Source organism: Oryctolagus cuniculus, chromosome 19 (genome assembly GCF_051225735.1).
Source record: "Oryctolagus cuniculus isolate XC-2025 breed Fujian yellow rabbit chromosome 19, ASM5122573v1, whole genome shotgun sequence".
NCBI classification, from domain to species: domain Eukaryota; kingdom Metazoa; phylum Chordata; class Mammalia; order Lagomorpha; family Leporidae; genus Oryctolagus; species Oryctolagus cuniculus.
Genome location: NC_142885.1, coordinates 51,949,374 through 51,971,356, shown reverse-complemented (window position 1 = coordinate 51,971,356; position 21,983 = coordinate 51,949,374). Strand labels below are relative to the sequence as shown.

Below are 21,983 nucleotides of genomic sequence, written 5' to 3'. Positions count from 1 at the left end.
TTGGCCCAGAGTGGTAGGTAGAATCTGACCTATTTCCCCAGTGCAGCCTGTCGTCTTGTGATGTTTCCTCGCCATCTTTGCTGCCTCCTCAGCACTTGCCCACTTCTTAACCAGACCGGGGCGGTCCCTGTGCGTTAACAGGAGCCCCATGTTACAAGCACGGTCGTGTTACAAGCCAAGGTCAGGGAGCGAGCCGGCAGACGGCACAGCCGGACTCCGAGTCCCCAGATCCAGTCCCCTGCACTTCTACTGCAGTTTCAGGATGTTTCAGCCCTGGTCTGAAAACTTTTGAAAACGGAATGAACTCCTTGCCAAGAAAGTCAATTCTTAAGGGAAAGTAATTGCCAGACCAGCAAATCGCATCACAAAGAACCACATTTCTGCTCCTGTGTGTGTGTGGGGGGGGGGGTGACCTCTCGGTTCTGGGAACTGGCAGAACCACACGCACAGAGGAGAGACAGACCTGGGAGCACACACCTGCAGTGTGTTTCTCTAGAAGCTTCTGTGTGGGCTCCCCGCTGTCAACCACATACTTGGGTTTTCTGTGTCTTTTTTTATATAGGCCAGGTGTTTGGTGATTTTATTCAGTTGAAAGCAGAGAGGCTGAGACAGAAAGAGATCTCCCACCTGCTGGTTGATTCCTCAAATGCCCTCCAAAGGCCAGGGCTGGGCCAGGCAGAAATCAGGAGCCAAGATCCAAGTCCCCCATGAGAGCAGCAGGGACCCAACCCTTTGGACCATCAAGCACTTCCTCCAAGGGTGCAACATTAGCAAGAAGCTGAAACTGAGAACAGAGCTGGGACTGGAACCAAGGAATCTAATATGGGTTGCAGGCGTCCCAAGAGGTGCCTTAACTGCTACACCCAATGCCTCAAATCCTGGGTTCTTTTCCAGGGGCTTGAGGATGTCTGTCTAGCCCATGAAACGATATGGGTATCTGTGTGTGTGAATGATTTTTCCCAGCAAGAGTTGTTAGAGCCTCCACCTGGGGTGGGCGTCATAGTGCAGCAGGTTAAGTTGCTGTTTGGGATGGCACTCCCAGCTGCTCTGCTTCTGATCCAGCTCCCTGCTAATGTACGTGGGAAATCAGCAGACAATGGCCCAAGTGTGTGGGTCCCTGACACTCCTGTGGGAGACCTGGATGGAATTCTTGGCTCCTAGCCAAGGTCTGATACAGCCCTGGTGGTTGTGGCCATCTGTGGAGTGAATCAGCAAATGGAAGATTTCTGTCACTCAGTCTTTCAGATAAATATATAAATCTTTCAAGTAAATAATAATAGCCTCCATTTCAATCCACAGGTAGCAAGGCTTCAGAGCCTACGATTAAGTCTACTGCCCACTTTGGTTAATGACATTAACATACTGCCATGTCTGCTTCATTTACACTCTTCGTTTCACAACTTCCCCTTCTAACTCCTCCCTATTTCTAAAGTGAATCACATTGCCTCCTCCATAGGGTTGGAGTGCTACAAATTCAGCATTCCGCTTTTAAGAACACCTGCCAACATTATGACTAAGATACAGAATAAAGGCTCAAATATCAGACACACTAAAGGGGCCGGCACTGTTTTGCAGCAGATAAAGCTGCCACCTGCAGCGCCAGCACCCCATATGGGTACCAGTTTGAGACCCGGCTGCTCCCCTTCCAATGCAGCTCTCTGCCATGGCCTGGGAAAGCAGTGGAAGATGGCCCAAATCCTTGGGCCCCAGCCCCTGCGTGGGAGACCTGGAAGAAGCTCCTGGCTTTGGAGCGGCTCAGCTCTAACTATTGCAGCTATCTGGGGAAACCAGTGGATGGAAGACCTCTCTCTCTTCCTCTGCCTTTCAAATAAATAAATCTTTAAAAAATAAATACATAACCACTTGAAACATAGATACACTAAATATGTGTGGCTCAAAAGAAGCAAGGGGCCAGTGCTGTGGCGCAGCAGGTAAAGCTGCCGCCTGCAGTGCTGGCATCCCATATGGATGCCAGTTCAAGTCCTGGCTGCTCCACTTCCGATCCAGCTCCCTGCCATCTTCAGCTGCTTTCCCAGGCGCCATCTGCAGGGAGCAGGATGGGAAGCACCGCAGCCAGAACCCAAACGTCACCCTTATGGGATGACAGCAGCACTAAGGTGGGCTTAACCTGCTATGCCACAAGGCCAGCCCCACTATATTCGTGTTTTAAGAGTAGTAATTCTGGGGGCCAGTGCTGTGGTGCAGCAGATTAAAGCCCTGGCCTGAAGTGCTGGCATCCCATATGGGCGCCGGCTCTAGTCCCGGCTGCTCCACTTCCGATCCAGCTCTCTGCTGTGGCCTGCGAAAGCAGTAGAAGATGGTTCAAGCCCTTGGGCCCCTGCACCCATGTGAGAGACCTGGAGGAAGCTCCTGGCTCCTGGCTTCAGATCGGTGCATCTGTGGTCGTTGTGGCCATCTGGAGAGTGAACCAGCAGATGGAAGACTCTCTTTCTCTCTCTCTCTCTCTCTCTCTCTGCCTCTGCCTCTGCCTCTGCCTCTACCTCTCTCTGTAACTGTCTTCCAAATAAATAAAATAAATCTTAAAAAAAAAAAAAAAGTATCAATTCTGGGGCCGGCGCTGTGGTGCCGCAGGTAAAGCCACCGCCTGCAGTGCCGGCATCCCATATGGGCACCGATTCCATTCCCAGCAGCTCCACTTCCGATCCAGCTCTCTGCTATGGCCTGGAAATGCAGTAGAAGAAGATGGCCCAGGTCCTTAGACCCCTACACCCACATGGGAAGCCCCAGAGGAAGCCCCTGGCTCCTGGATTCAGATCAGCACAGCTCTGGCTGATGCGCCCAACTGGGGAGTGAACCAGCGGATGGAAGACCTCTTTCTCTTTCTGCCTCTCCTTCTCTCTGTGTGCAACTCTGACTTTCAAATAAATAAAATAAATCTTTAAAAAAATACCAATTCTTCTCAAGGTATTACTCATACACTTACTGGGCCATAAATGCCTGGGTTTCATTTATTTTATACCCTCAGGGCCTACCCCATATCAGATACCCAATAAAATTTATTTGAATGAATGAGCCTATCAAAACCCTAAATGAATTTTCCGAGAAAATTAGGAAAAAGGTGACACCAACATTTGTCTTATACAAAATTAAGAGAGAAAAACTGAAAAGGAAAAATTGAGAGAACAGCTCTACCAGATTTAAAATACATTACAGATTAATATGAAAAACAGTGGCACACTGATGCCCACATATACGCACATCCCAAGGTATAAATCAATGGAATATTAGAGAAAGGCCAACCCAAGGTTAAAATATATATAAGAATTACATGTTTGAGGCCAGTGTTATGGTACATCCAAGTTAAGCTACTACTTGCTATGCTAGCATCCTGTATTGGAGTCCCAACTACTCCACTTCTAATCCAGCTTTCTGATGATGTGCCCAGGAAGGCAGAGGAAGACGGCCCAAGTACTTGGGTCCCTGCCATGCACGTGGGAGACCCAGATGGCATTCCTGGCTCCTCGCTTTGGCCTGGATCAGCCTGTGCTGTGGCAGGCAATTGGGGAGTGAACCAGTGAATGGCTGATCTCTGTCTCTGTCTTCCAATTAAAATGAAAACAAATGAAACTTCAAAAGAAAAAAAAATCATTATAAAGCCATGGAAAAGTGAGTATTATTGTGTTACCTATTTCAGACATAAAATCCAGCCATAACCTGAACCTTTTCAGCTCTTCACTTTCTCTTTTCTTCTTGCCAAACATCATGGTATCAGGTATTTTTTCCCCAATCGTTCCCCAGTGGTACTGCCTGATTTCTGGCTGTCCTCTCCTCTCTCAGCCTATTTCAGCAATTTCCTAGTAGTCTTCTTTCCCCTCCTCCCTCTGCCTGCTATCAGAGTTCTCTTCCTAAGTATCAAATCATCTTTCTCAATTGTCTGCATCATTTAGTCCTGCCATCTTGGGGTTGTTTGGGGGAGAATTAACCCTGGTAGGTCCAAAACTACAGAAATCCTGAGAGTACTAAAATAGCAGATGTCCAAGTACAGCTGGAAGTAAAGAAAATAAAAAGTTACACTGTATGCAGTCATGATAGATTTTAACTTGCAAGAAGACTGCCAAGTTGGGGGAAAGGTGACCATCAGTTTACACTAGGCAAAGAACATTATGCTGGTCTGAAAGCTTTTTAAAGCTCCCAGGAACCAACTTATACTTTCTTTTGGATGGAAATGCATCCAGGGGCTATAAACTGAAATGGCAGTCACTCTGGCCTTAAACAATAAGTAGATCTAACAAAGAGCCATTCACTACTGACTGATTTAAAAATAAAAGAGCTGGACAAAGTTGTTCCCCTCCTAAGAAGCACACAACAGGGGTTTAACTGTTAAACTGAAGGATACAATTTTCAGAGTATGAGGTTTCCCTAAAACAGTTTCTGCCCTCTTGGATTCTCAACCATCTGTTGTCTCTAGCTGCCTGCTTTTAAGCTCAGTCAAGGGTCTGAGTCATGGGGCAGTGGCTCAGAGCACCAGTTCAAGTCCTGGCTTTTCCACTTCGAGGTCCCTGCTAACAGGCCTGGGAGAGAAGCAAAAGGCAGCCCCTGCGACCCACATAGGGGACCAGGACGGAGTTCCTGTTCCTGGCTTCTCACTGACACAGCCTAAACACTGCGGGCATTTGGAGAGTGGACCAGGGGATAGAAGAGTTCTCTCTCTTAATGTCTCTCTTTCTCTCTCTCTTTCAAACAATAAGTCTTAAAAAAAAAAAAAAAAAGTCCCTCCAGTGTTACATGTCCACAGAAATCCTCGCTGACCCTCCAAGCACGTCTCAGAGCCACTCGTGCCTGTGCCCCTGCTCCCTCAGGCCTAGCACACACACACCTGATGCAGTAAATACTGTGCTGTACCTCCCCACGGTGCAGCAGGGCATGGTTTCAAGTGGCCGCTCCAGCCCAGGCATCTGCACCTATCCAATGACCACATGAAATCCAAGCTGGCTGATTTAAAATGTTCACCCTGACAGGTGACAGGTAGCCAGTAGGTGCTTGGAAAGAAGTTCTGTGAGTTTTTAAACATTCATTTATTTATACTCCTCTGATCACCTGCTTATTTAGTCTCCAATTTATAATATAGAGTCCTTAAGCAGCATGAACTTGGCTGAACCACGTGGAAGAACACCGAGAAACTAAAGAAGAAATGCTCATGAAACATTCAAGGAGAGATCGCGTCGAGGACTAGCAGAACAGCATCTCTGCTAAGGAAGACACCTGGGAAAGCAGAGGAAGGCAGAAACATCTTAGCACGGCACAAGCAAGCAGCCAGTGCGACTAATCACTAAGCTGTAATTAATGGGACAGAGCATGACACGGGAACCCAGGTCTTACAGAGCGGACACAGTGGTACAGCAATGCCGTTTTGACCGTGACTGTGCAAACGTGGGACAGTCATAATCGAACCTCCTTTAACTCAAACCTGTTTTAAAAGTGCTCCTATTTTTAAGGAGAGGATATCATTAACTTCTCCAAGAAAAGTAACTTTGAAGTTTCCCATTTGTAGATGACACAGAAAACTGCCTACTGGCTAGAAAATAAGGCAGTTTTAAAATAAAGTGCCCATCAGTGAGTGTATTATTATGAGATATGTTATACACAAAAACACCCAGTATGTAAGAAATAACAAATAAAGATAAAACAAATGTACCCCTCCAAAGCTTAAGAAATACTTTATTTCTACCACCACTGACAACTTTTCATACCTTGGGCAGACAGCCCAAGGCCAGATAAAGATTACAGATATGTTTTATTTGGCCTACATACTGGATTTTTTTTTCAGTTGCCAACATTTAAATATCAAAAAACTTCATATGGAAGCCAGCAGTCTAGAGCATCCTTAAAAATGGGAAGGTGTGGGGGCCAGTGCTGTGGCGCAGCAGGTTAACGCCCTGGCCTGAAGCACCAGCATACATGTGAGCGCCAGTTCAAGACCTGGCTGCTCCACTTCCAATCCTGCTCTCTGCTATGGCCCAAGTCCTTGGGCCCCTGCACCTGCATGGGAGACCTGGAAGAAGCTCCTGGCTGCTGGCTTCGGATTGTTGTGGCCAACTGGGGAGTGAACCAGCGGATGGAAGCTCGCTCTCTCTCTCTCTCCCTCTCTCTCTGCCTCTCCTTCTCTCTCTGTGTAACTATTCCAAAAATAAATAAATAAATCTTAAAAAAACTCATTTTAAAAAAAATGGGAAGGTGTGGCTCCACTGCACCCACATGCACCATGGCAACAAATGGCTGAACAGGAACAACACCTTTAAATGGCCATGTACTTGGCAGCACACCGCAGTCCCCACCATGCCCTGCTGTTCCACCTACCTCCCATTTCACTTACTCACTTTACCTGCCTGGCTTCTGCATCATAAGTGTGACCTCAGCTTATACATCACAATCTGTGACCCCTGCTTGTACATCATAATTCACGACTGCCCCTTATACATCATAATTCATGACCTCCCCTGGTACATCACAATTGTGGTTTCCAACCATTTGGGTATGAGAAACATTATCTAAAGTAAAATAATTATGCAAACTCAACAGGTCTATTACTAAAAGCAGGGCAGATCCGCAATCTCTACTCAGCATTTTAAATCCAAAACACTCCAAAAACAAGTTTGTTTGTAACTCACTTGGCAACAACACTTGACCTGAACTGACATGAGGCTATTTATAAGCTTTATGTTTCCATTTAGTGTGGCTAGATTCATACATTTCACTATAAAATTAACAGTATGTTTGACTGCTGGTGTGCCCCAGGCCCATTGAAGATACCATTGATGACCATCATTACTCTGCCAACACCTGAAAAATTCAGAATTCTAAGGTTCATTGGCCCCAAAGGTTTCAGATTAGGGACTGTGAATTTACTTTTTTTAAGAAATGTATTTGAAAGAGGTACAGAGAGAGAGGGAGAGACAGAGAGACACACAGATGTTCCATCCACTGGTTCACTTTCCAGAGGGCCACAACAGCCGGCACCAAGTCAAGCCAAAGCCAGGAGCCATGAACTTCATCTGGGTCTCCCAGTGGGTGGCAGGGATCCAAACACTTGGGCCATCTCTTGCTGCTTTCCCAGGCCAATAGCAGAGAGCTGGAAGGGAAGTGGAGCAGCCAGGATCTAACTGGTGCTAGCATGGGATGCTGGCGTTGCAGGCAACAGTCCCTGTGAATTTACTTTTTTTCTTTTCCTTCTTTTTTTTAATTTTTTTTGACAAGCAGAGTAGACAGTGAGAGAGACAGACAGAGAGAAAGGTCTTCCTGTGCTGTTGGTTCACCCCACAATGGCTGCTGCAGCCGGGGCGCTGCAGCAAGCACACCGCGCTGATCCGATGGCAGGAGCCAGGTGCTTCTCCTGGTCTCCCATGGGGTGCAGGGCCCAAGGACTTGGGCCATCCTCCACTGCACTCCCTGGCCACAGCAGAGAGCTGGCCTGGAAGAGGGGCAACCGGGACAGAATCTGGCGTCCTGAATGGAACTAGAACCCGGTGTGCCGGCGCTGCAGGCGGAAGATTAGCCTAGTGAGCCGCAGCGCCGGCCCCCTGTGAATTTACTTTTAATAACTACATTTAAGTAAACAATACACACAAACAAATTGGGGTGTAACCATATTCTGAAAGGGATCTGTAGCTGATTAAGTACTACAGCATCTACCTGTATTTGAGAAAGAGAAGGACGCACACAAAACAACCGTGATCCGACAGAACTCACGGTGCACACACTGACTCTGGGGCCCCAGGTCAAACCCTCCAGGTTTAACTAAAAACCTCGGACGCAGGGCAAGTTCACAACACAAGGGCACTCTGAGAGGTTCACAGACAAGGAGAATTAAAAGATAATGTGCATTTCCCACAAAGTTTGTGATTCACAAAGGATGATGCCAACATGATCACATCCTTTCACATCTGGTTTTTTTCCCAACTCATCTAGAAATACTCTTGATATTCTAGGATTTCACAACATACATGTAACAACAAGGCCATGGCAGATCAGACTAAAAAGACATTGCAAAGATGCAGGGCCGCTTTCCACCCCAACTCAATGCAGACGCTGGATGGAACGCCTGGTCCAGAAGCAGAGCGCACCTACCTGTCCACTCTGAGAAATACTGCTTGGGGCTGGTGCTGTGGCACAGCAGGTTAACACCCTGGCCTGAAGCGCCAGCATCCCATATGGGTACCTGTTCGAGTCCCGGCTGCTCTACTTCCAATCCAGCTTTCTACTATGGCCACATCTGGCCACATCTGGCCTCAAAGCATTTTGTTTAGTTCCGTGTACAAGGGGTCTTCACACTGTAGGAAAACTATGCCTGGATTTCTAAACAGCTTTGTAACAAAATGAGCTTAACTTTTAATTCCATTTTGGCACAAGGTCTTGAAGAACCCCTGTAGCATCATGGGGGTTGCTGAATTTGAAACGAATGCCAGCCTATCGTTCACTGAAGTCCAGATTTCAAGGTTTTCTTGAAAACACCAAAGATCAGGGCACACAGGGTCCACATTCCTACCTGGCTCACAGCAGACATTGATTTTACTAGCCTGGCCCTCCAGGCATTTGGGTTTATAACCTTGGCTTATCTAAAGACAACCATCTGGAAAAGCATTCCGAGTTCCAGGGGAAACTGGTCACTGCGGAATCAATACCCAGGGAGATGCTCCCTCCCGGAGCCTGGGTACTGTGCCCTCTTAGTTCCATCCCTCAGATTCCTCCGTTCCTTGACACCTCCCATAACACCAAGCTCCTGGTCCTGGTGTACACCTTCCCCATTTAAGACGTGGCCTGCCCGAGAGCACCATCCGTGTCCACCGGTTCGCCTTCATTAAAGGTTTTCAAGAAACAAAACATCTCTTGTTCATTCCAGCAGGACTGCAGAACACACTGTATGATGTCCATGCTTGCCTGACCCACACACATTCTCCCCTTTGGCCGGTAACAGCACCCAGTTTACCCTGGGGAGGCAGCACTCCTCTACCCTCAGTCCATAGGGCTGGGGTGGGGCTGACACCATTCCATTTCCAGGCAAAGCCTATGACTCAAAGGCATTCAGAGCCAATCCTGGGATTCTGGCGACAGGGACCAGGAGAAAAATATTCTTTCCCTCTGTGACTTCAACTGAGGACAATGGGAGACTGTCGGGGGCAGGGGGTCTCCCTGAGGACACTGCCTAGTAAGGAGTGGAACTCTCTGGCTCCAGCAAACTATGAAGCCACACTACTCTGGGTCTCCTTTGGTCATTTATGTGCCCATTTCTATCTTTGGTCAAGGCACCTGAATTGGATTTCCTTCCACCCAAAGAGACACAGTCAGTACAAGAAAAACCTGAAAGTGCTTAAAGATGGAGGAAAAATCAAAGGCTCTGCTCATACTTTCTCCTCTGGAAAACTTGGGCGACCTCAGTCCACCCAGTCACAGCTAGGTTTTGCCCTCTGCATCGGCCCTGCACTTATCTCCTGGACATAATTATGTTCTGCTTCCCTATCTCCTCTACAAATCTACTGAGCTCCTTCAGGGCAGAAACCAGGCATTCACCCTTATTCTTTAATGTACAGGGGGGAACAGTCTGGGCTGACAAGCTCCTGTTGAATGCCTCAATCAACAAAGGCAGTGGACTAGAAGAACCACCCACGTCTCCTCTTTGGGACACCACATCAGGACCCCAGCTCCCAAGCTTTGCCCCGATGATCCACTAGACCATCTTCTCGCACAGTCTCACCCACCCATCGTAAACAAATTGCATCATGAGTACTCACTCGTCCAGGCATTACTAACTCTCCACACGTCCATCCCAAGGAGCCCCACCGTGGGGTTAGTCACAAGGTCTCCATGCTAGGGAGAAGACTTCATTGCAAGACACCACCAACCAAGGGGCATGCCACTCACATGTAGAGCTTCCTTCTCCACCCAGATCATGAAGGGCGGAGGGGGGGTGCGGGATCTTCTAGGCTTCTAGCCTTCATCTTTACCCAAATACATTCAGGATCCTGATTCTGATACACACCATCCATCTGCTTCCAAGAACTAGGCATTCGGGGGCTCTCTCCTGCTTCCATTTTTTTCTTTCCTAGTCTTTTGTGATGATGTTAAGTGGAAAAAAAATACAAAAATATCTAGGAAATCAGCAAGTAAGAAATGCAACAGGTTCCTCAGTGTAGACAGATGTTCTGACTTTGGGTGCATAAACACCACACCCTTAATAGCTCTGCAATAGCTGCAGCTTCCACTGGCATCTAGCAATAAAGATTTTCAAACAAAGTCAAAGATCAGATCCAGAATTACACTTCCAGCATGAATCACCCCTCTATTTAGTTCACCGTTTCCCATACTGGAGCCCACACCACCAGGGCAATCCAGTAAGAACCAGAATCCTGGAGTTAACAGCGTTCAATGAGCATCTATCATGTGGCAGGACCCATAGCTGACCCTGGGCATGAAAGGCAACACAGCAAGGACTCTCCAGGTGTTCAGTGCCACCGAGAGCACAGACAGGGGGAAACCACGTTATAGAAAAGCAGGGGTGCAGGGGAGTAGGAAACACCCGGGACGGAAGGCTTCCAGAGGCACAGAGACCTCTAAAGGAAGACTTGAAGACTGAGGTGGCCACAGGCAAGGTGTGGTGAGACAGACTTCCCAGAGTTCCAGGTCAGAAATGGAGAAAGCATGGCCTCCCCTAGAAACTGAAAGCAGGCAAGCTAGGCTGGAATTTAAAGTGTGAGAGGAGAAGCCTAAGAGGAAGCAGGAACTAGAGACCCTAAATGGCTTTATAGACCCAGAGCTCTCAGAACTTTGCCTGGAAACAGCAAACTTTCCTTGCCTGACACAACAATGTAAAAAAAAAAAAAAAAAAAAAAAAAAAAAAAAAAAAAAAAAAAAGCCAAAGTGACCATCTAAGCACTGAGCAGTAATTCTAGACTGCACGAAGGCAGGCACCAAACTCACAAGGACTTCTATCATTCGCTTGCAGATCCTTGCTTGAGACTTCAGCCCCTATTACTACTCACGTCCACCTTCCTCCTGCCATTATTTCTTTAATTTTCCCACAGATAACAGCAAAGGAGCCTTGGCCACACGTCAGGAGCAGGGATTAACTCTCCAAACGGGAGAAAGGCCCACCAAAGACACCATGGCAGGGCAAGGAAAGAAAAAGGACAAAACTAAGCAAAAAACGTTGAAGGAAACGAAACAGTGTAAAAAGCAAATTTAGAAAACTCAAGAGGAAGTAAAAGTATTTTCACAGACACACAGAAAAAGAAGTGTCCCACGTGCTGCAGCCAAACCAAACTCCCCTTTACTGTTTAAAAAAAAAAAAAAGGAGAAGCTGCAGCAAGAGCTGTGAAAAATTCACACTTTCATATCTCTTCGCAGAATAAACAGTAAATTGGGTTACAGCACAGCCCAGCTGCCCTGGAAGTCCTTGAAATGCTTGGCCCAGCCGATAGCGCTCATGATAACCACCTCTGAGAAGTTCTCCAAACCACAAATCATTCCTGCTCCGACATCCTGTTCACCCACGCACTCCAGCTCACTTTTGTCACTTAATAATCAATAACGATTCTGCTTAAGCGTGACAGCAGCACCAAAGAGCCACGGATGAGCAAGCATCCGTCTCCAACTCCAAGGGGGAAGACTGTGTCACGGGCACAAGGTGTCTCCAAAAATCCTTTTCCTCCCAACCCCGGATTTCTAAATGTCAAGAACTTGCAGCCGCTCTCAGAGTTCCTATCTAAGCCCAGGGTTGGAGACAGCAGCACCTTCCGAATTTCCCCGAGCAAATCCGAGCGGCTTTCATCAGCCTTTAGCTACCCTCCGGCCACCGTGCACTTGCAGGAGAAGGGGCTCGCCACGGCGGGGAGGGGCTGGCAAGGCAAGCCCCCTCTGCACAGCGCTGGGCACAGAAAGGGACGGGGGAGGTTCAGCACGAGGCGGCGAGCCCGGGCAGACTCGACCCCCGAAGAGGGAAGCTAAGGATCGGGTCTACTAGTCCCGCAAGGGCAACGCTGCTCCGGGCCGGGACAATGAGCAGCCCGCAGCCCCGAGGGGTGGCCCTGGAGGAGGCAGCGGGCCGCCCGGCTCGTCTCGGGGGAGCCGCCCGGAGCTCGCTCGGCGCCCAGGCCCCGGCGCGGCACAGCCCCCCGACTCCGAGCTCCGCGGGGCCCCGGGCGGGGCTCTTGAGGCCGCTCGGGAAGCCGCTGGGCCCGAGGAGGGGCCGCCCGCCCCCAACCCCGAGGCGACCCCGGCCCGCCCCGGCCCGCCCCGGCCCGGCGCACTCGCCTGCCCACGGTCTGGTTGGCCAGCTGCTTCATGCGGTTGAACTGCTTCTTCATGGCGGCGGCGGCAGCCCGCGGGACTCGGGCCGGGCGAAGCAGGGGACGGCCTGGCGGCTCCTACATCGCTTCCCGGCCCAGGCGGCGGCGGCGGCGGCGGCGGCGGCGGCTTCCCCGGCCCGGCCCCGCCTTCGCCGCGTCACTTCCAGCGGCGCCGCCCACCCGCCCGCCCGTGAGGAGGCCGAGCCGAGCCAGGCCGAACCAGGGAGGAGAGCGAGCGAGGGCCCGGGCGCCGGCCCTGGGAGCCTCGGCCGCCCCGCCGGGGCCCCTCACCGCGCCACCACCGCTCTAGTCGCTTTCGGTCCCTGAACCCGCGCCTCGTGTGGCGCCCCAACTCGGTGCCCTTGTGGTTAGCTGATCGATAGATCGATACGGTCCGGTGGGGTTCGATCATTTCAAACCCACCACCCTGAGGAGACCGCGAACAACGGACACAAGGACAACACACGAGTAAATCACTAACACCGGCCCTAACTCCAAGATGCGGGCTAGTCCCGGGACGGAAACAGCCGATGGCCTCCCGTGCGCCAGGCTTGTGCGCGGGTGTAGACCTCTTTCAGTACGCTCCGAAGGTACCGCTCAGATGGCTGTGTTTCACCGTGGGAAAACCTTCCTTCCATTCAACAAATGATTGTGGGGTGAAAATAACAAGGTTGCGGAACACCAATGTTGCGACTCAGTGCAATAATGAAAAGGGGAACGGTGACATGTGTTACTCCTTACAAAAATTTTTTTGTATTTATTTGAAAGGCAGAGCAGAGAGCGAGCGAGCGAGTAAGGCTCGCATCTGCTAAGGGTTCGCTCCCCAAAAGCCTGCAACAGCCAGAACAGGGCCAGGCAGGCGGAAGCCAGGAGGCAGGCACTCGGTCCCTTCTCCCACGTGGGCGGCAGGGGTCTGGCGGCCTCCCTACTGCGCATGGGCAGGAAATTGGGCTCTGGAGGGGGTCCTAGACTCCACCCAGAGGCTTGGATGTGGAATGTGGGTATTCCGAGCCGGGGGAGGGGGCGACAGAACGGCCAGCCCCTGTATTTTTTATACCGGGGCTCGCACACGCTCTGGGAAAGATCCTTTATTTGGGGGCTTTTCGCGGTGTGGTGCCGGCAGCGCCTGGCGCTGGGGAGCAGGGGCCAAGGGCCGACGGCGCCAGCAGGCTTTGGGGGGACGGGGCGGCGGCCGGTGGGCGCGGCCTGGGCTCTCCGGGCAAGGCCCTGTGATGGAGAATAAGGCCCATTGTGGTTCTGCCCTATATAAGCCCCCAGCGCGCGCTGGGGCGGCGACACTTGGCGGGACTGTCCGACTGCCCTGGACGCTTTCCCGAAGCGACCCAGGTCAGTTCTGTGACCCGCAGCAATGTCCTCGTGGCTTGGTGGCCTTGGCTCCGGCTTAGGCCTCTCCCTGAGGCACGTGAAAGACAACGTGGCTTCCCTCGGGAGCCAATTATCGGACGTTACAAAGGGGGTGCTGAGGAAGGGTGTGGAATCCTTGCAGGATGAGAGGCTAAGAAGTCTCTGCAGAGAGCTGGAAGAAAAGTACCAGGCAGCAGAGCTGAGGAACCACCTGCAGGCCACCCAGTACCGCTGCACCTTACAAGAGAAAGAGGCTGAAATCCAGCTTCTCCAGGCAAGGCAGCTGGCGCTAGAGAGCCAACTGGAGAAACAACAGGCCCAGCAACTGAAATCCACCAGGGACATGCAAGAGCTGGAAGACAGAGTGCAAGATCTGAACATCAAGGTATCTGCTGCCGAAAATACAGAGAATGTCTTGAGACAAGAACTAGACCTAATTAATGAGAAAGCAAGACAGAGGGAACGTGCACCTAGTGAGCTGCTCAAGGCTCTCGCCAGTCTGCTGTCTGAGGTCTCTCAGCTGACGGTCATCAACGGTTTTCTGGAGGAGGAGATAAAACATCATCAAGAGGTGACAGAGGTGGAGACGCAGGGCACGGACTCTGCGGCAGCTGCGTCCATTGACACCAAAGGCGCTCTTCATCCTCGGCAACACCTCCTAGTGTACACCTGGGAGAGAGAGCAAGTACTCTCCGTTGGCAAGGACTGGGCTAGAGAATACAGCTGGCTGAGAAAGGAGTATCTCCTAGGCTCTCTAGAGAGTCTCCAAGAACACAGCCTCTCACAACATCGAGAGAAGTACACGGAAGACCGGGCAGGGCGAGCCAGAAGGCCAGCCCAAAGTATCCAACACGAGTCCCTGGAGCTTCGAAAGGCATTGAGACAGCTTTCCACACCATCTGTGACAGACAGAGAGGACGACGACACTCACTTGGCCCAACCTGAAATGAGCAAACACCAAGAGATGGCTTCTCAGATAGAACACCTGAAGCAGAAGCTAGACTTTTTACAAAGACTTGTGACAGGCAAGGGCCTTTTCATTAGAGCCAAAAATGACCAACTGCGCTCTCTGAAGAACCGCCTTGCAAACAAAGTGAGAAAAAACACGACTCTGAGGCAAGCGGTGAGGAGCCTAGAAGAAAGCAAGTCAGCGCTAGAAATGGAGGTCTACAAACTGCGCCAAGAGAAGGAGCTCGCAGTGGACACAGCCAGGACCAAGGAGAAGGCTTTACAGGACTCGAACCTGAACCTTCGGATGCAGCTCCAGGAGCGGGACTTTCACTGCTACGCAGTGAAGGAGAAGCTGAAGCAGAAAGAGCGAACAGCACAGCAGCTCTTCCGTGTGCTCCAGTCCATCCCGGAGAAGCTGCTGGCATTCGAGCGCAAGCAAGATGCGGTGCTGTTGGCGCTGCAGCAGACGCACGCGGAAGAGCGAGCCCTGCAGCGCAAGAGTCAACATCTACAGGACAAGTTACTCCAGGAGCTGCGGGGAGTGCTCGGCCATCTTCTCCCATCTGCAGGTGCTGAGGTCCCTGAGACAGCCGATGAGGAAGGTGGACGGGCTGGCATGGGATCCCCGGGAGCCCCGAGAAGCCCCACGGGGGCCTGGCTGCCGCAGCCAGCCCTGGTCACCATCCCCACCACCAGCACCACGGGCAAGGGCCTCCCAGGGCTGGCACCTGCCGGCGACAAGAAGATCATCGCCAGGAAGGTTTTGGGCACCGTAAAATGGTTCAACGTCAAAAAGGGATATGGCTTCATCCACAGGCACGACAGCAAGGAAGACGTGTTCGTCCACCACACGGCCATCACCAAGAACAACCCGAGGAAGTACCTCCGCAGTGTGGGAGACGGCGAGACGGTGGAGCTGGACGTGGTGGAGGGCGTGAAGGGTGCCGAGGCGGCAAACGTGACGGGCCCCGGGGGAGCTCCCGTGCAAGGCAGTCAGTACGCGCCGGAGCGCGGCCATTACGGACGCTACCCGCGGCGGAGGCGCGCTGGGCGCCATGACCGCGACAGCGACAGCGACAGCGACAGCGAGGGGTCGCAGAGCGCTGCCGAGAGCCAGACCCGAGCACGCTGGCCCCGAGGGCTGCTGTGCCCTCGCTGCCTGAGGGGAGCCCCCGGGCGTGGACGAGCGCAGCGCCCCCAGCCTCCCGTGCAACCCGAGGGGGCGCGCACGGCCCGGCCTCGCCCCAGCCGGCCCGAGGAGGACGCCCCAGGTCTGCAGCCGCCTGACCGCCACGGCGGTGACGCACGCGGGCCCCCCGACGCCTCCAAACCCCGCGACGGCCTGGAGACCCGAGCCGCCTGTCCAGCCGCCGAGAAGCCGGGCGCCGCCCAGGCTGAGTGACCGCGGGCGCCACGCCGCCGCCGCCGCCGCCGCCGTCGTCCGCCATCGCCATCCAACAACGAACGGACGTGGAACTCCGGCGCATGGAGCGAGCGGGATAGTACAGCCCGAACTCTCACTATGTTTTTTCCTTTTTGTTTTTCTCTTTCTCTTTCTTCTTTATCTCTTTCTTTTTCTTTTCTTTTTGTCAGTTGACCAGATTACTAGAACTATTTCCATTCTCTATGCGGCACGCGGTGTTTATTATTTTTAGCTAAAGATGTTTTTTTTTTCAAATTCTCGTTTTTCTCAAGTATACCTTTTAAGGTTTGAAAATTATTTCAGATCTGTTCAAGTTGAGATTTTTAATAACTGTCTTTAATCTGTAAGAAAAGTTTACAACTTGACTTTTTTCCCAAAAAAAGTCAACAAACTGAAGCACCTGTTCATAAAGGTCTTAACAGGAAAAAAAAAAAAAAAAAAGTGATACTGGCTCCACTAGCTAAGTTCTCATATTGGAGGAAAACCTAGTTTCACCTGCTGAAGACTTGGAACGTTCCCGCAGGAAGTTGCCTCACATAGTGAGTCCAGAAAAAGTCAACGATTATCTCCAAACGAGGGCTGAAAGGCATGACAGCTCTCCGTCGCGAAAGAACAAGAGAACCAGTGTGTTGTACGGCTGAATGAGAAGGAAGGTTTAACACTTCCTCAGAACTGTCTGCAGAAGATTTGCACGCAGCAAACCAGAGAACCCACACAGCGAGATCCAACAGGAAGTACCACTAGCTTTCGAGAGATGGGGGAAATATTAAACCAAACACCAGAATGTGTGACAAATTTTCAATAAAGTTTTAAAACTCTGCAAAAGTGTTTGGAGGAATTTCTGTAGAACCTCCCAGATGGTCCACTCACAGGACACACAGCAAATTTCAGCCTGAGGGTGAGGGTAGGTGAGGGAGAGGGGATGGAAGAAGTTAGGATTGCTGGGGCTAGCACTTGTGGTTCAGCGGGTTAAGCTGCCTGCAATGCCAGCATCCCATGTGGGTGCTGGTTCTAGCCCCAGCTACTCTTCCAAACCAGCTCCCTGCTGATTCATCTGGGAAAGCAGCAGAAGGTGGTCCAAGTGCTTAGGCACTCACCATCCACGTGGGAGACCCAGGTAAAGTTCCTGGCTCCTGGCTTTGGCCTGGCCCAGCCTTGGCTGTTGCTGCCATTTGAGGAGTGAACCAGCAGATGGAAGATCTGTCTTTCCTTCCATTTCTCTCTCTGCGACTCAGCCTTTCAAATAAATATCTTTTGTAATAGCGATTTATGTGCAACCTGCAGAGCAAGGAATGAGACAGCTCTGACTCAATCCCCAGGCTCCCCAAGGAAAGGACTTAAATCTTAGTGTTTAAAGTGTGGGCTGCAGTCCATGAGCAGCTCATGTGTGGACCCCTGGTTGGTGCACAGTGCCCGTGGCCTGCCTTGATTGGTCAGTGGGTTTCTTTTGGAATGGCAAGAGTGGGCTCTGGTCTGTCTGGGTCTGAGGGTGGATTGGTATTACTTTGAACAATGAGATGTGTCGCTCCCCCTCTTCGTGGAGGAGCAACACTGAACCCTGCGCTGTTCTTTCGTCTGCTCGGCCCTCCCCGGGTTTGCTGCTGGTTCTTCCCGGGTTGGCTACTATCCCTTCCACCTCCGTGGAAGGGCAGTTCCCCCTGGCCGCATTCCCCACTTCCGCAGGGGAGCGGCACACCGCCGGCCGGCTCTTCTCGGGGGCTGCACGGGTTCCCTTAGATGTTCCCCATAGATGTTCCCGGTGCATGCAGTCTCTCTCCTCCTTTATAGTCCTCCTCCGCCAATCCTAACTCGGCTGCCCACACGCCGAGTACGCCGCTCTCCAATCAGGAGCAAGTCCTACAGTTAATTGGTTGAACTGGAGGCAGCTGTGCGGAAGCTGTTTACTTCTCTCCCAGCGCCATATTGTGGGAGAGCAGATGCATAGAATAAGTCTTAATTCCAGTAACAGTCCAGTCCGGTTTGCTCCCCACAAGATGTTAGCTGTAGAGCAATGTGAGTCCTTGTGACTCAAAAGACTTTGGCTCTGCCTTTACCCTTGTGTCCCTCCCTTAATTTAATGAGTTACTCTTTACAACGGAACTGCAAGGCAAGGGAGATACTGGGGCCTGATAAAGAGTGCATCAAAGACAATGAACAGGGACTTCACTGCTTACAGATTCCTCTCCTCCAGTCTAATTTCCCCAAGTGGCTGCAAGTGAACCAGGAACCTCCTGATGATCTAGAAGTGGCGGGGCACACTGAGGTGGCCCATCCAAGAGTTAACTACTCTGCCTCCTGCAGTAAGTCACTCCGCTATTGTTCTTAACCAAGCTGGCCAGCCTTCTGCGACAATGCCCAAATTCTTTGAAAAGTACGCCATGGGGTGTTTAATTTTTTTCTTTAGATTTACTTATTTATTTGAAAGAGTTACAGAGAGGCAGAAGAGGCAGAGAGAGAGAAAGAGAGATCTTCCATCCAGATGGCTGAAATGGCTGCAGCTGCGCTGATCTGAAGCCAGGAGCCAGGAGCTTCCTTTGAGTCACCCACTCGGGTGCAAGTGGCCCAAGGACTTGGGCCATCTTCTTCTTCCCCAGGCCATAGCTTAGCAGAGAGCAGGATCGGAAGTGGAGCAGCCAGGACGCAAACCGGTGCCCAAATTGGGTGCCAGCACTGCAGGCGGCGGTGTTACCTGCTAAGCCATAGCCCTGGCGTCAGGGTGTTTAATTTTCCCAAGATTTCTGAGTCTATGCTGTTAGTCCTAATAATTGCCTCGTGTATACAGTGAGGTTAAAGTGCCTTCTCAGGTCTGGCAACACCAGTGTGGGTGCTGCATATAGGTTTTCACATACGGTTCGAGAACACCAAGCATCACATCTAGTTGGCATCTCTCTTGAAATGATGGCCCTCTAACTCTGGCAGTCTTTTTGTGATAGTTACTATCAGGCAGTCATGCATAAGAGCCCTTCATAACCTCTCAGCTTTACGTATTCTACTTTAGGGTTTACACCAGTGACTCCAAGTTAACTTCATTTTTTTTTTTTAAGATTTATTATAGGGGGCTGGGACTGTGGCATAGCAGATAAGGCCACCATCTGCAGTGCCAACATCCCATATGGGGGCCATTTCAAGTCCCAGCTGCTCCGCTTCCCATCCAGCTCTCTGCTATGGCCTGGGAAAGCAGTGGAGGATGGCCAAGTCCTTGGGCCCCTGCACCCACGTGGGAGACCCGGAAGAAGCTCCTGGCTCCTGGCTTCAGATCAGCACAGCTCTGGCCATTGTGGCCAGTTGGGGAGTGAACCAGCAGATGGAAGACCTCTCTCTCTCTCTCTCTCTCTCTGGCTCTCTCTGGCTCTCCTTCTCTCTGGCTTTCCTTCTCTCTGTGTGTAACTCTTTCAAATAAATAAATATTTATTTTAAAGGCTTGTTAGAGATTTTTCAATCCACTGGTTTGCTCCCCAAATGATCATGAGAGCCCAGGGCTGTTCCAAGCTGAAGCCAGGAGCTTTATCCAGGTCTCCTATGTGTATGCAGGGGTCCAAGCACTTGGGCCATGTCCTGTAACTTTCCAAGGCCCATTAGCAGGGAGCTGGCTCAGAAGTGGAGCAGCTGAGACGAACTGGCAACCTTATGGGATGCTGGCATTGCAGACAGTGGCTTAACCTTCTACGCCGCAACGACAGCCCCATCTTTCACTTTTATATTCTCCCATGTCATCATTTTTCTAAAACATCGCTGCTTAATCATCCCGTAGTTCGGTTTTGCTTGGCCTTCATTCTGGTTGGATCTACCCAGATTGCTAGTCTGATCTGGTCCTGTATTCTGGAGGGATGGGAAGTGACTGACAACCAAGAGTCTTGTCAACAAACCTTTCAGCAACATTTGAGCAACCAAGGGGTTTTAAGAGGATGCGTTCTTAAAATAACTTTACTTGGAATCCATCATTAAATTTAGTTTCATTCTGTTGTTGACATGGGTATATTCTAATCTTTTTCAGGTTCCTGGTTCACACAAAGATAACCTTTTTTTAAAAAAATTGTATTTATTTATTTGAAAGGTAGAGTTACAGAGAGGCAGAAGTAGAGAGAGAGAGAGAGAGAGGTCTTCCATCGGATGGTTCACTCTCCAGATGGCCACAATGGCCAGAACTCTCCTGATCTGAAGCCAGGAGCCAGGAGCTTCTTCCAGGTCTCCTATGTGGCTGCAGGGTCCCAAGTACTTGGGCCATCTTCTACTGCTTTCTCAGGCCATGGCAGAGAGCTGGATGGGAAGTGGAGTGGCCGGGACTTGAACCGACACCCATATTGATGCTGGCACTGCAGGTGGCAGCTTTAACCGCTATACTACATCACCAGCCCCAAATAGAAGCTTTCTAAATGCAGACATCTGTAAGGTACACAAATAGAAACAGGATTTATTTAACAGTAAGAGAGAAAACATAGATTCACATGCAAGTCTGGGTTGCCCCACACTGAGAAATACCCATTATGAGTGGGCCAGAGAGCTACCCACAGGGAGAGGTGTAGAAAGCCTGAATATCACCTTCAGCCATGGTCCATGGTGACAGAGAGTGCTCACCTCTGATGCTTGCTCTTATGAGGTAGGAGGTGTGTCTCTGTATGCAGGAAGCTACCTGGGGACTTTATGATACTTCCATAAATTCACATGGGGCTTAATATCCAGATTTTCATGGTGTCACCCTTCTAGGGCCTGAATGAAACAGGTGCATCCTGGGAAAGAGAACACCTTGATTGATGGGTAAAGGGACAGCATTCCAGAGACTTCCAGCTCCCTCGGACCTAAACTAGCTACCTAGTAAAACCACGTCGGTTCTGTGGGTGAGAGTCACCATCTCAATGCTGGCCCAGCATTGTCTTGCTGGGAGTTGTATGTCTATAGAATTCTGACAGGCAGCAGGCATAAAATCTAGAAAGGAAAACCCAAAACAAATCCAACAAGAACATAAAAAATCAAGTGTGCCTCTTAAAGGCAATAAAAAGAATTACAGCCTAATAGCGGGTACATTATACTTGACTGTTTGCATTAGTACAAGAAAAGTTGATTTACTATGTAGTGATCTTAGAGAACTTTCAGAAAAACTACGTCAGACTTCAATTTTTTTAAAAAAAAGTATAGTACCTCATCTTTTGAAGTTTGACGATTTGCTAACAAGTTACAGTTTGTTTACTCACTGCAAGGCTTGGAGTTCTTGAAGTCTGGCATTCTGTGTATATATATATATATACACATAAATATTATAAATTTGAAAGTCAGTTACAGACTGAGAGGGAGAGAGAGAGAGATCTCCTCTATCCACTGATTCACTCCCCAAATGGCTGCTGGGGCCAGGCCAACTTGAAACCAGGAGCCTGAAACTCTATCTGGGTCACCCATGTGGGTGGCAGGGGGCCGAGTGCTCGGGTCATCTGCTGCTTTCCCCAGGTGCATCAGCAGGGAGCTAGATTGGAAGTGAAGCAGCCAGGACTCTGTGGGGAGCAACTCGGACTAGACTAAGTTACTGGAATTAAGACTTATTCTATGCATCTGCTCTCCCACAATATGGCGCTGAGAAGGGAGTAACAACTTCTACGCAGCTGCCTCTCACCAATTTGATTGACTGAGCTGCAGGAGCTGATCTTGCTCCTGATTGGAGGAGAGCAGCATACTCGGCGTGTGGGTAGCAGAGTTGGGATTGGTGGAAGAGGACTATAAAGGAGGAGAGAGACACCATGCACCAGGAACATCTAAGGGGAACATCTATCTGAAGGAACACCTGTGCAGCCCCCGAGAGAGCCAGCCAGCGGTGTGCCGCTCCCCCGCGGAAGTGGGGAAGGTGGCAGGGGGAACCGCTCTTCCACGGAGGTGGAAGGGACGGTAGCCAACCCGGGAAGAACCAGCAGCAAACCCGGGGAGGGCCGAGCAGGCAAAAGAACAGCACAGGGTCCTGT

General features: G+C 50.6%; 1 protein-coding gene across 11 annotated transcripts in view; it reads right to left on the bottom strand.

Annotated features, from left to right (window-relative positions):
- The window catches only part of LOC100357058 (rho GTPase-activating protein 17), a 93,087-nt gene extending 80,644 nt beyond the window's left edge, over window positions 1-12,443 (bottom strand). For all 11 annotated transcript variants that reach the window (XR_011384647.2, XR_516932.5, XR_011384648.2 and 8 more), the window contains exon 1: window positions 12,265-12,443. Coding sequence is in view for 6 of the 11 variants with exons in the window: in XM_008257896.5 (XP_008256118.1) it covers window positions 12,265-12,317 (53 nt within the window). In the remaining 5 variants the exon portion in view is untranslated. The remainder of the gene's footprint in view (window positions 1-12,264) is intronic.
- Between the last annotated feature and the right edge of the window lie 9,540 nt (window positions 12,444-21,983).